The 13,957-nt window shown below is 39.4% G+C and overlaps 1 protein-coding gene across 2 annotated transcripts in view; it reads left to right on the forward strand.

Moving 5' to 3' along the window:
- Positions 1-13,957, forward strand: part of DCLK1 (doublecortin like kinase 1) — a 242,367-nt gene that overhangs the window by 176,138 nt on the left and 52,272 nt on the right. Inside the window, exons 6-7 of one of the 2 annotated variants that reach the window (XM_075050573.1) lie at positions 3,914-4,008; positions 10,014-11,750. In XM_075050573.1, coding sequence (XP_074906674.1) covers positions 3,914-4,008; positions 10,014-10,070 — 152 coding nt within the window. In that variant the 3' untranslated portion in view covers positions 10,071-11,750. Of the gene's footprint in view, positions 1-3,913; positions 4,009-10,013; positions 11,751-13,957 lie in introns of those variants that run through there. The other variant, XM_075050574.1, reaches the window with a different exon arrangement.

Here is a 13,957-nt window from a genome sequence, read left to right on the forward strand (position 1 = left end):
GGCGATGTGTGTTAAGCTGAAGTCTCTGACCCCTGCCATTTCATGAATAAAAAGTGACAAGAAACCTCTTGCCTCACTCAATAACATGATTAATCGCAACAGTGATTTACCAATTTCATATGTCTTTATCTACATCAAGATTCCCTGTAGGAACATATGCTGTATCAGTCAGTGAGAAATGCAGTGCAGACACTGGACAGGAATGCAGTTTCCAACCAGAATGCATGCCACCTAGAAATGGATTGTAGGGCAGTTTAGACTATATTCCTGTGCTTATCAAGAATGCGTTATTATTAAATATTATAGATTGTAGTCACATTTTTGTTGCCATGTTATCTGGTTATGAGTGGCATATGTAAGAATGGTGTTGTGATTGTAAGTGGAGTTCAGGAAGGGGGTCAGAATCAGTCCAGTCTCTTCCTGCTACACAGCACCTAATATCAACCCTATTTGCAAATTCAGTATGACTCACAAGGAAGTAGAGTTAGAGATGGAATGGGCAGCAAGCCATAAACAAGAAAATAAAAAAGGAGGGCCCCTGGAGTGGACTGGGGAATTATTAGGAATTACCATTTCTTCCCTGTTGCGATGTCTGTCTTAAGCATTACATTAATAATATCAGTAGTAATAATAATGTATATGTCTAGGTATGGAGAGCATCCAGAAGACAGACAACACGATGTGCACAGAGAGTTCATTCTGTCAGAACTTAAAGCCTAAGTAGAGAGGTGGTAGAGGTGACATGACTTGTCTGATGTTGTGCAGGTGCATGTAGAGAGCTGGGAATGGAACCCACGTCACCCAAGTCCCTGTTAAGGTTGACTCTAACATAGACTCTGTATGGCCTTCAGTCATCAGAGTTTATTTAATGGAGTTCTGCACTTGGAATAAAATCCACCAAAATTGGTAGGTGGGGAGAATTTTGATGATTTTGCTTCATCTCCAGCATATCCTAAACCTCTAGGTGCGTGGGTTTGGCTTCATCTTGCCCAGCTTTAGAATTCTACACTGCAGTGCATGCTCTTAGTACACTGTTCATCAGATCTGTCTGAGGTGGTTGCCTGGGGATGATATAACTCGTGCTGTGACAGCAACTTGGTTAAAATAAGGTCTAGAAAATTATTTCAGATAGAGAGGCCAATACAACAGGTACCTAAAGACTAGTAAAATGAATCTCATCCCCAGTGCTAATTGTCATCTCTAGACTTACCTAAACAGCTCTCCATAGGGAGACTTCGTAGGCTCACAAAAATCCTGGTATGTGTTTTAGGTACTTAGTACCTTTGTATTTCGGATGTGGGTAAGGAGGTGAGCAAACTGCACTTAAATTTCCTGAGGGGCTTGATGCATTAATTGTACTCTTGATTTCAGATATGACAGACAGCCAACACAAGCACAACTATCATAATCTTCCTTTTTAGAAAATGCTGCTGGGGAGAGCATTGGAGCTTAGCTTAAATGCTCTAGGTACTCTGGTGGTGGCAAGTGAGTAATTTTTAGGGTTTATAATACTTTGTTTTTTCATCTCAAATAGATATTCATCAACATGGTACATGTGGGAAATACATCATGAGTCAAATACACTATTGCATCTGTTTGTCTGGTTCCACTTGGTAGCCTCAAGTCTTTGTCTTCAGGACAGAATAATTGCAATAGTAATTCTAAGAAAAACTCTTGTTGAAAGTTATGGGGAAGGAGTCAATCTATAAGGAACGGGAACCGGTGCCGAGTGCTACAAGGTTTATTAAAGTGTATCTGTTATCTTAAATTTTCTCATGATAAGACGGAAGAATATCTGCTTGGTTTAAAGAGAAGGCAGAGCACTAGTTTTGTTACTTAGCAGTCTTGAGGACTAGCTCCATGTGAATAGTAGTAGTTTATATTGGTTTCTAAATACTACCATATTTGTTTATAAGAAGCCCTTTAAAACTTTAGAAGTTTGAGATTCCAAAAAGCTCATTTTTAATGATTTCGGAAGTATTGATAATAAATTTGATTTTAGTCATTATTGGCCAGGCCTATGGGGTGTTTTGCTGAATACTGTATGAACTTCAGTGAATGTGTCCGTATGCATGTGCCTTCCCACACACACTTAGGACAACATTTGAATCAGTGCTGATATGTGCAAACCCCTGTACAAACATTGTCCTCTGTACAAAGAGAATTCAAAGCCTACATAAGTGGAATGGTTTTCTAGAAAAGCAGCCTATTTAAATCCAATTAGTGTATCTTGTTTTTCCTATGGTTATACAAATATAATGTACCTTTACCTTAAGCAATGCCTTGCACAAAGTGATGATGAGATTTGGTCACTCATAGCACCTAAGCACTATTAAGCGATCATTATTTATCATGCAGTGTAATGTGTTTTATTGTGGTGTGGTAGGTATACATGTTTCTTCCTTATATTGTGCGGGCCCAGTGTTAGCCAGTGAGAACAAAGTATTACGTAAAAAGTAAGGAAATCTATTAAAAATGCCTCCTGTATTATCCAAAGGAATTAGCATTTGCTAGATTGCCAGTCAGCCAAGGTTTTACAAGAGTTATTGTCATTCTGATTTTCGGATGAGTCATTTGGTATATTGCCCCCAAAGGCACCTCATTATGATTCAGTGCACAGCATATAAAATTACTTAGGCTTTCGGGGCTCCGTGGAAAGTGAGTGGGGGTTGCAGTGGCTCAGCGTTGTGAAGCAGCAGCATTATGCTTAATTGACACCTTTGATGTAGCCCTAAGACAGCACCTGCACCTCCCACTGCTGCTCTGAAGACGTCAGCCTTACGCAGAAAAGGCTTCTGCTTATGAATCCTGCATCGCATTCAGCTCACTCGGTGAGCAGCCCCAGCTATCCTTAACTAATCCCATTGCTTCTCAGTTTGGCTACAGCTTGGCTTAGTGCAGAGCAGGAATTTTGCTGCTTGCTATTATCAGGTTAAACAGTAAGATTTTGTCCATGTTAGAACTCATAGAAGGTAAGTCAAATGCCTTGTTGATATCCTAGTATGTAAATATTCTCCTCAGATTCAGAATCTGGGAATCTGATTGTCGGTTCTTTTTTTCCTGGTGCTGACAAATGTGGACTCTGATATAGCAGTTGCTTGTTTAAGAATATTTACATGTATATGTGATACACGCTTTGTAGTGTTTCTATCAGTGCTTCAGCGTGAACTTTATTGATAGCCTCTCGTGTGATTACTTTGTAGTAGAATTCTGTCCTCTGCTGGTATTGTTTTGCTAATTTAGTGGATAATGTCACATGCATGCAAAAGATGCTTCTAACATGATAGGCACCGACACAGATGAAGGAATTTACTTATTTGAGAAAGTGATGCCTTGCTGTAAGTCAGACTTCAGGTGTTAGGTCCAATTTATTTGCCTCTAGAAAGCTCTTCTGGGTTAAGTCTGAGGTGATGTTTGGGTCAGATAGTATTGCAAAAATCTTTTCAAGTGAATGAGTGAGGAACAGCAAGCAGCTGATTTGTTCTTGCGAGCAATACTGCTTTTTATTTTTGGTGGGTAGCATTTCAAGCCGTAACTAAATGGAATGAAAAGCTTTACATATAGCAAGTGTCTGCTAAGGTTAACAAAGCACCTTGCTCCCCATCACTTTCAAGCATCGGAACAATACAGTTTAAGAAAACATGATCATGTTCTCAGGCAGTAACTAAGCAGTCTTTTCTGGTTTGTTGATTATTTGCTTGCACTCTGTATAAAAATTGGCTTCATGAGCCAAAACTCTGAGGAAACAGTTCTTTTGTGAATGACCTTATTTTTAAATTACCTTATGTTTAAAACATTAAGCAAAAGCAAATTAATCTGTTCAACAAAGAATGAAACGAAATATGTTTATTTAACTATTTCTTTGCTTTTAATAATGCCTTGTATTTATTTTTTCAATTTATTGCCCTTCTAGTGAATGGAACCCCTGGTAGCCAGCTTTCTACTCCCCGCTCTGGGAAGTCTCCAAGCCCATCTCCCACCAGCCCAGGAAGCCTACGGAAACAGAGGGTAAGGAAATGAGGAAACTGATTTCTGAGCGTGGCTGGGGAGAATCTGGCATAGCCATTATCCGGTAGCCTTCTCCCCACTGATTCCTTGTGTGTAGAGTCCTAGGGTGGAAAAGCTTGGCTGCAGTCTTGTTGTGTTTGTACAACGCTCTGAAGTGGAATACAACTGTTCTGTCTGTCAAATGCTAAGTATGCTGGGAATTGGCTTATCCTTGAGGGGAAAACCAGGGCTATCTTTCTCCTTTTTTACAAAACTTTTTTTTAATTTTAGTTTCTTTTCCCAAACTTTTCACAACTGGAAGGAAAAGTTCATGTTGTCAAAGACATTTTTTTGGTCTTAATAATGCCGTGGGCATTACGTCACTTGCAAAACGTACCATCAGCTTTGATTTTGAAGCAAGGTGAAAGAATGCGCTGTGGAATTTAGCTGTGGATTAGCCATGATACCATAGCCTTGTGAAGTGAAGATACTATCAGTACCAAGGCAGCAGGAGACTTGTCAGTCACTTTGCTGGACCAGAGTTGTTAGTAGCTGTAGGTTTCCCCTAATTATCACGTATAGAGGAATCTACAATGTACCTAAGCATCCAGAATTAAGGTAGTACCTGTGTTACTGCTGTCACCCTCTGACAAAATATTACTTGTCAACCCAAAAGGCTCCACACGCTGATTTAATTAATTGTATCTATTGAAAAGCAATGGGACAGATGTCTATGTATCTTCTCTTCTGCTATTTTCTGAACTGTGAGCAGTTCGCTATGAAAGCTTCCCTAAGGCAGGACTCCCTATCTCAGACTTGTTTGTAAACACAGTTTGAGCACATGCCTTTTCAGTTTTTAAATAAAGACATAATTTTTGTCTCTCAAAGTAAGGGGATTATGTACAAAATTGGCAGTGCTTGACTTCAGGGGCTGGTGCAGACCTGATTCTGCAGATATCCAGGTCAGGAGTAGTGTAGCATGGCACGACTCCCTTCCAGCCTGCGTACCCTTCTTCATCTCCGTTGGATACCAGGGAGCTGAGGAATTGTGCATGCCCAAGTCTTACCTCGGGCTGGGATACAGCCACGGGTTTCTGCTGTGACTTGTTTATAGATAGGGAAGCTGACTGTGATCTCGCAGTAGAGAGACAGCCCGTGAGCGGCAGCTTGAAGCCTCCGGGTAGTGTCGCGGTTTTCATCACCTGGTACTCAGAGAGTGCCGATGCCAGTTTCAGTTGGGTAGGCTGGTGCTAAGATCTTCTTGAATGCAATGTCTTCCACACCTGTTTGTTCTTACTCTCAAAGCTTATTAATGAATCATTAATAAGTCACTGAAGAGGGAACAAAGAGTTTTCCAAATGAATTATACATCGGTGAGGTAAGGGTGTCTGTTTAGAGGGATGACATCAGTATGCAGTGGATTCGTTTGCTGTAGGCTGTCTCTTGTCATTGGTAACTTTCCTAAACTTCCTTCCCCACCACCGACGCTTCTCTCCCCACAGTGAAGAAATGTTTTTCCATTAGTGTTTGTGGCCGGGTGAGTGAGAACCATGTGCTCAGCACTGTTAGACACAAGGGGTTTGGGCACAAGGTTTCTGACTTTCAAGCGGGAAGAGGAGAGCAGATGGGCTGCTTCTTATCCGGGTTCCCCATGCGGAATTGTAACAGGATCACCGAGTGGCAGGATTATGGATGCAAAGGGCTGTGTAGTGGTAACATAATCACGTTGCTAACTATATAGAAAATAAATATTGAAGTAAACTACAGGAGGGATAAGACAGTGTTAAAGAGTTGAATTCTCTTCTCGGATATTCATACCCAGTCCCCTTGACCTCAGTAGGAGACCTTTCATGCTTGTCTGGATTTATTTTAGACAGATTTTTTTTTTTTTTTTTAACCTGATGAAATGTGGAATAAATTCATGTAAAAATAGATTGCAATCATGTAAAAATGCATTGCAATAATATTATTTAGGTTACTAAATCAGCTGCTCAGAAGTTCAGGCATGGAAACTTTACACTTGCTCTGAGAACTTATTTCAGCTCCTTTCATGTTTAACTTGTGAAGTGAATGAGCTAGAAGTTCACAGTAAAAACATACGATTGTGTTGTTAAAGGTCATATGTGTATTCCAATGACTAAATTAGTTCTATGAACAGACATTAAACAGTGCTTACTAATCTTAATTCTCTTGTTAGCAGTATAAATGGTGTTCTGGGTTTTTTAGTACCATCTTTCATATCTTGCCATTTAAATTTCATTTAGAGAACAGGTTATTTTATGTACCATATTGTCATAAACCAAAACTGAACACAAAGCATTTTGCTTTGTCTTCAGTGGCTTCAGCTCCAGGGCTGACAAGCCAGGTGCAGGAGAAGGTTTATTCCCTAGGAGGTTGTTGAAGTGTTGATATCGTGTGATAGACCTACAAGAGAGAAGAGGAGACTGATTTCAGTGCCCACCTTGTCCCCAGTGTTGAGAGGTGAGGTGTTCCTGCCCCAGAAGAAGAGTGTTGGCTGCTGGAGCCCTGGTCTGGGGTTGAAGGTGATGGCTGGGTTTCTGCCTGGTCTGGGTTTCTCTCTTGACGTGGAGTTTGAGGGAGCTACTGCTCTAGAACTGAAATAAGGTGCTGGGTCCTGGGAATGCCAGCTCAGCTGTGTAATTCGTTTTTTCTCTGCCCCTCTCTCCATGCGGTCGGAGTTAGAGGAGTGTCTGTTCTCTCGTGCCACCGGGTAGATGGGATGCCAGTGGTATGTACTGGGTCTGGAAGGCAAGAGGGAACGTTGACTCTAGCGTAGCCCGATTCCCCTTGGTGTAACTAATCAGTCAGCTCTTCAGCATCCCCATCCGAGCCCTGTGAGGGAGTTGTAGGCTTGGTACGTCAAAATGCTGAGGGGTCTGGACAGGCTGCCCATGCTTTTCCTGGGAAGTACAGGTGAGAGGAGGTCATGCTTTTGAATTCAGAGGCACTAAAGCAAGGTACTTCTGCAAACTGAGGGATTTCTCCCTGTGAATAATAAAGAGCTGTAAAAATAGTAGAGATGGTAGAATTTTCCAAAGAAAATATTCCTTCTAATTATGGAGTGCATTAGGCAACTTAAAATAGGGATCAATCATCTTTCTTACTGACATTTCATCACTCACCTTTTTAAAAAAAGAAATTCTGGCCTTTGATGGAAGGCTTTCCATTGATGTGAATAAAGCCAAAAATGCTGCTATGTTACGTACTCATGAAAACAGTATTCTTGCAACCCTACAGACAAAATTTTGTACCCTCAAAAGCCAGAACATAAAAAGATAAAGTTTTATCCTTTCTCACTTGCACATGTATGTGGCTGAGTTGTTTCCAGAAATTCAGAAATCAGTGAAAGTTATATTTTTATAATCTTGGGTGAAATTCAATCTGTATTTGAGGAAAGTAAAGATTTGAAAGATTAATTTCATTGATGTAATACAAGGACTTGAAAGTGAACTAGGGACCATTTATCAGCTGTCTGAGCTAACTGTCAACCAATTGTCACCTTCTGAGTATTTTAACTTGCGGGCTGTGTACTGTAGTTATGCTTTCTTTAATTAGTTTATTTTTTCTTTAGTTTAATTTTTTCTTTATTCTTAAATAGGAAATTAAGATTCTTGTCTTTAAATTGTTATGTACTTAATTGTGTATTTCCACAGAGGACTAAAACATCTGAAATTCAGGTTTATAGCAGCTGAAGTAGAGAGTTATTGTGTTGCACATGCATATAGTTCCTACCACAACAGAGTACAATTAATGACGCAGACTCAGAACAGGTGACATGGCAATCATAACAACAAATATACATAATAGCAACCCCCCCATTTTATTTAAGTAGCCTTTATAATAGTTTATGACCTTATTTTTCCACTGTCTTGTAATCATAGTCATTACTTCAATTAAGGTGGACACTTTATACCTGATTTTCTGTTGCTGGCCATTATTTTAAATGTTTTTTCTACTTCCCTAGAGTCTACATCCTATAGCATAATAAAAAATGAGATTTAAGGTACCTCTTGACTAATCAAAGAAGTTGAATTCTATGCATATAAGGATTTTTTGAGTTGTATGTGGCCAAGAATTCTTACTCATTCAGCAAGTTTTGTCCTTTTATTAATCTATGCAAAATAATAAATAGATCGTCCTCATATTTTTTTTGAAATACAGCTCTTCAGCTAATTATAGGCAAGGAAAATTTTTGCAGAAAGGAAAACTTTAAAAAAGTTTCAAGTGTTTAAAAGTATATGAAAAAACAGAGAATGTGACCCTGAAATCTTGTGCATGTTTTTGCTTTAAAACAACCACAGAGTTATTAAAATAAACACAAAAGTGTTTCCTAAATGTTAAAAGTGAGTTCTCACAAGTATCTTGTTTGTAAGTTTGGAATGCATATTTTTTATATTCATAGGAGTGAGCAGTCACCTGGAAGGTACTAATCAAAACTTTGTGGCGTTCCACTCCCTAGGAAATCAAAAGATTTTCTTTCTGTTCTATATATTAGAAATTCCCAAACTGTATATGCTCGAAAGAAATTTTAATAATTAACTGACTAGTTAGTATTTGGAATGAGATGATCTTGTCTGTTTAAAATTCTTCTTTTGTCTAGATTGTTCACAACAAAATAGAAATGCATTGATCTGATAATGATCTGATTGATATTCACTCTGCCCGTCTAACATGTCTGCTACCATACGTACACATGCCCATTGGCAGAATACACGCAGAATAAGCATTCTAGGGAATGCAAAACCCCTTTAAGGGTCTTAAATCCCCTTTATATCATGCGTGCAAGTAAAACATAAACCTGCATAGATTACTGAGTTCTGTGTAAATTTGCAATTTGTAAAGCAATCATTTTAGGTAGTCCTTGTTTTATAGTATAGCTTTCGGATGTGTTTATTTTTTTGTCTCAGTTACCTTCCTGCAATTAAAAAGAACCCCAAACCAAGGTCAACCCTCAGCTAGCTCCATCAAGCCTTCCTATTCTCGCGTGTTCTCCTATTTTGCCTTGTAGTTGTTTTGTTGTATTTCGTAAATACGTTTTATACTTGAGGGATCCCCCCCAACGCCCTAAAGGTCTCAGAGCTTGGCTGTGAGGTGTGCCGGGCCCCTGCCGAGTCGGTGCCCCTCGAAACCGTTGGCTGTGCTAAATTCGCCCGAAGGAGAGAGTCCTCTGTCCTCCGCCGCTGCTCGTGGCTGAACCTTCCCTTTCGTCGAGCGCTGTCGCGTGTCTTGGCGAGGGCCGTTGCGCTGCGTAGGTCGGGCAGGGCGGCGTGTCGCCCCCCGACCCCGCTGGCGTTGGAGGGCTGTCCGAGCCGTCGGAGGATGCTCGGAGCGGGCGTTGGACAGACGAAGCGGATCCGTACGCTCCGACTCTCCCTCTGCTCCCATGAGCCGGTTGCTCGGCTACCGTCGGAAAGAGCCGGTGACGGGGGATGTTACGTGCCGGCTTTTTACGCGCACCCACGGACACAGAAAAACTGTGGGAAAGACACACCGTTGTCAGGACAGTGTGGGTAACGGCAATATTCAGTGGCAGCGCTCTGGGGCTCAGGCGCTGCTGGATCTGTGCTGTATCACCAGCGGGTGGCAAGTCGTGATTACCTTATGTAAGGTAAGCGCTCGCTTTCCTGCTGCTGTCTGTGAAACAGCAAAAAGGGCAACGTTTTCCCTTTAAGGTTAAATTCATATTGCCAAGTTTCCAAAAAACTAGGAGGGTCTCCAGAGCAGACATATATTGTTTTAATAGTGTTTAATAGGAAAGATTAAAAACAAAAAAATTGCCTCTTAGAATATGTTGTACATTGAAACTCCAGCTTTATTTACTAACCATCTATTTGTTGATTAAAAAGTAATTGTATGACATTAAGCCAAAAACCTGAGTACATAGAATATGTATATTTTATGTTAAACAATATCTTCTGGTCCACGGTAACAAAAAGAATATAAGACAGTTGCAGTGCAACAAATCAAACACAATAAACAAATGTATACTGCACTTCATCTTACAGGACCTGTATCGCCCACTCTCTTCGGATGATATGGATTCAGTAGGAGACTCAGTGTAAAAGAGAAAATGGAACAATGTTTATGGTTTGTGATTTGGTGAAGGTTTAACATTTTTAAAGAGAATAGCTGCTAATTTACAGTAATAGTGAATCGCACAAAAGAGTTTTGCATATTTGATATTAAAAACATGGGGCCAAATTAATTCTAGTGTGTGGGGGTATTTTTGGCTTTACCACTGCATTTTAATGCAAGAATTTGTAAAGAATGAGCCATTGAAAATGTCCATCAAATACCAAACAGCATTGTGCACGCTTTAAGGAGCGAAGATTGGATAAGGTGAATATAACGCACAAATCCATACTGGGCACAATTATGAATAGTGCTCTTTTTATCATCTAAGGTACTGATTATATGTTCTGTTTTTACCATCGGTATCTTTATTCATTGTGGTATGAGCAGTTAATGAATACTTTGCTTTTACCAACGAACAGGTAAAAAGCAGAAAATTAAAACCCTGCCATATTAAACTGCTTGCATCACGCTGTCTGATCCCGACGCGCACATTTAGAACGCTCTAAGTTTAGTCTTTTTATCTAAATGAAAAGAAAATGGAGAAATCCTGTGTGGTCACAGGACAAAAAGTAAATGCTTTCAAAGCAGTGTTCAAGTTCTCTTCGCTGCATTGCCATCCGACGACTGTAAACAGAAGCGTGTTCACAGGCAATGTGAACGTTTTACCTGGCACAAGCTGTTATACTGATCACCCGTGTGCTGCAAGTAAATGTGGGCAGGTTTCTAAAGGAGGAAACACGGGGGCCTGCTGGCTAGCAGCGTCGTCTGACACGTATGATGGCACCTTTTGGAAAAACACATTTTGCCTGAGAAACGAGTGATGATTTTCACTTATGTTAAGGACAGGAACATCACTTTTTATTTGCTGTAATAAGACATTATATGCATTTTAAAATGAAAGCCTACAGAAATGGTGGTACTGTAAATCATCCTCCTATTGACCTAATTTCTCTGTTTTCATAATTTCTAGAGGTGGTCATTTTGTACAGCATGAATATGCAAAACTCCTTTAGTGTTAAAGTAGGTCATGCATTATAACCAGTTGCTTAACAAATATCTACTAATCCTATTTGTTTTCTGCTGCTTTATTGTGAGAACCTTAGTCTACTTTAGTTTACGTACTAGCAATATTTCCCATCGTATGTTGCATATTGCTTTAAAATTTATGTTGTATTTAAGCCCATAGTGTAGCGATCACACGCTTTTACTGTCTTATATCTTTCCTTTCAGTATCTCAGAAAATAATGATTTAAGAATTAGAAATTAGTGTGATTCTGATCCTCAACAAAAATCTATAGAGATTATATTTTTGAGCTACACTAGTGATGATTTAATATATTTTGAAATCAGGAAAATTGACTTAATAGCAGAAGATGTTTAGCTGCCTCATGCTGACTTCTAAATGTAGTGAAATAATTCCTTTACACTGATCTGTCCATAATAAAATTCAGCAGCTGGAAAATGTTGGCATGTGACGTTATAGCTTCACTGTATCGATATCATTTTCTTTATGGAGGATATTTGCAAAAAGAAGTAAAAGGGCAGCAGAATACAAAACTTACCTTCTCTGTTTTCAATACTTGGTTCCAGTATCACCTGGAGAGAAAGTCAGTGATCTGGCAGGTTTGCTGAAGCAGTTAGGTCATTCCCTTTTGAAATGCATGTTTTGTCATTCCTGCTTCAGACTTCAGATCCAAAACTGTTCCCAGGGATAGGAGCAGTCCCCAAACATACCCCAGTCCTACGGCTGTCCTGTTCTACTGAAAAAGTTTGCAGCTGTGAAGTTACTTGCATTTTTGCCTGTTATGAGGGAATGTCTTTGTAAAATGTATTACTTAATCCCAAGAAATGCGTATTATGTAAAGGTGCATTGGGATCAGTTTCCAAAAATTCAGACAGCTCCACCAGACTGAACAAAATACATACTGATGTTTTGAAAATTGTTTTTTCCTGTAAAGAAAATAAATTCCAGGAATTTTATTTCTTCTCCCCTCTCCCATATAGGCTACTGCTGCTTAAGGCAGTTTGTTAAGAATGTTTGTTCTGCGCAGGGAGCACAGATTGCCAGCAAACCTGAATCCCATGGCTTTGCTTAGCTGTGGAAAAGAAAAATGGACTTTATATCAGTAATTGTTATCATAGTGAGTTCTCCATCAAGACTGTTTCAAAGAATATGCTAGTCCATAACATTTAATCATTTCAACATATGACTTGTATTAAGGGGCTATTCAGGGGCAATATGTATCATTAATATTTCATTTAAGGAATGAAAGTCCCTTAGAGATTGAAAAGGTACACTGTTTATGGACTTTGAGATCCCTTTTGTGTGGAATGTAATTCCCATTATACACGAGCAGAAATGAAATGCTTCTTTTAAGCAAGACCAGAAGGTTTCAGTTTATGGGTGAAACTGAAATTGTGTTTCTTGATGCTGTAGTTCTGCTTGCAACAGCACAGGTTTTAGTTTGTCCCTAGATTTCACTGACTGCATTAAATAATGAAATAGCTTAAGCAACTTTATAGTGTTTGAACCTCTTCTAGTTCTCTGTATGCTGCATTATTTGTGCCTACTCTAAGGTGATTATGATGTAGCTAAAGAGTCTTGTATAGTTTGTGAATGCTCTGCTTCCCTTTGAGCTTTATGGATATTTGTGATTATTTCCCTAATGCTTTCTACAACTTTCTGGGGTTTTTTTAATCTCTTTTCTTCTTCTTTTGTGCAACAAACAGTTCACATGTGAAGCACAGAATGTGTATGTTTATATTTATACACACACACACACACATAGATTAATGGCTTTGAAACCCATGCACAGTTACATCACATTTGTGGCTTTAAACAAATACGTGGGGAAAATGCGTTGCTGGGAGGATGTTCGTCTGGTGGGATTCACTATAGCTCTCGTCAAGTCAGCGGAGCTGCACCCACCTGTACTTGCTGAGCAGCTCCCCCAAGGAAGTCTATACAATTTTAAGAGATCTCATGTACAAACAGGGGCTAAGTTCTGCTCAGTTTGAAGTTAGTGGCAAAACCACGATTGACTTCAAGGTGGGGAGGATAGGGCCTTATGCACAAGTACATAGACACAGACAAAACATTAATCATGAATTTGAAATGGGTTTATTTTGACATGTTCCGACTTGTGTCTCCTCTTGACCTGCACTGTTCTGCAGTGTATTAAGTCATGCAATATAAGAAGTTCTTTTGCTGAAATCAGTAAAATCTTTAACATTCATTATCCAATGTGAAAATTGCTTTTCAATTCATAGAATAATTCAGCGACAGCACGTTATATTTAGTTATTTTTCCCTTTAAAGCATTTTCACAGGGCATATATGGCTGTAAAATGAAAATTCTGGGGCATTAATGTTGTGGCTATAAATGTATAGTATAAGAAAGGGTACATAATGTTAACCAGCCTTGAGGAACACCTGGGTTGAGATTGTGTGGCGTAACAATTGAAATAAATAATAGTGTTTCCTTTTACAGTTTCATACTTCACACTGCGATGTGAACATTATAGTGCAGTATGTTAGAAAAAATGTCCTCCAACTCTAAATGTTAAAATGAATTAACAGTAATACAGAAAAGAACATCTGATCAACCCAAGTTTACCGTTTTGTCAAAAGTAGTAGCGAAACGAGCAAACGGAAGATCTTTGTGGTGCTAAATTACCTCGTCACTTGATGAATACTTAGATTAATGCTGTCTGTGCTTTTTCTTGCACCCAGTTAATGGTACACAACCAAATACAAGATTGTTCTTTATTTAATCTTCACTTCCAGTTTATCTGTTAGTGACGGGACGAGAGCTCGTAGCTGTGAGCGGTCAGTAGAGAAATAACCTTGCGTCGCGCAGCCAGCCGTAGCTTTT

Source organism: Buteo buteo, chromosome 18 (genome assembly GCF_964188355.1).
Source record: "Buteo buteo chromosome 18, bButBut1.hap1.1, whole genome shotgun sequence".
Classification (NCBI taxonomy): Eukaryota; Metazoa; Chordata; class Aves; order Accipitriformes; family Accipitridae; genus Buteo; species Buteo buteo.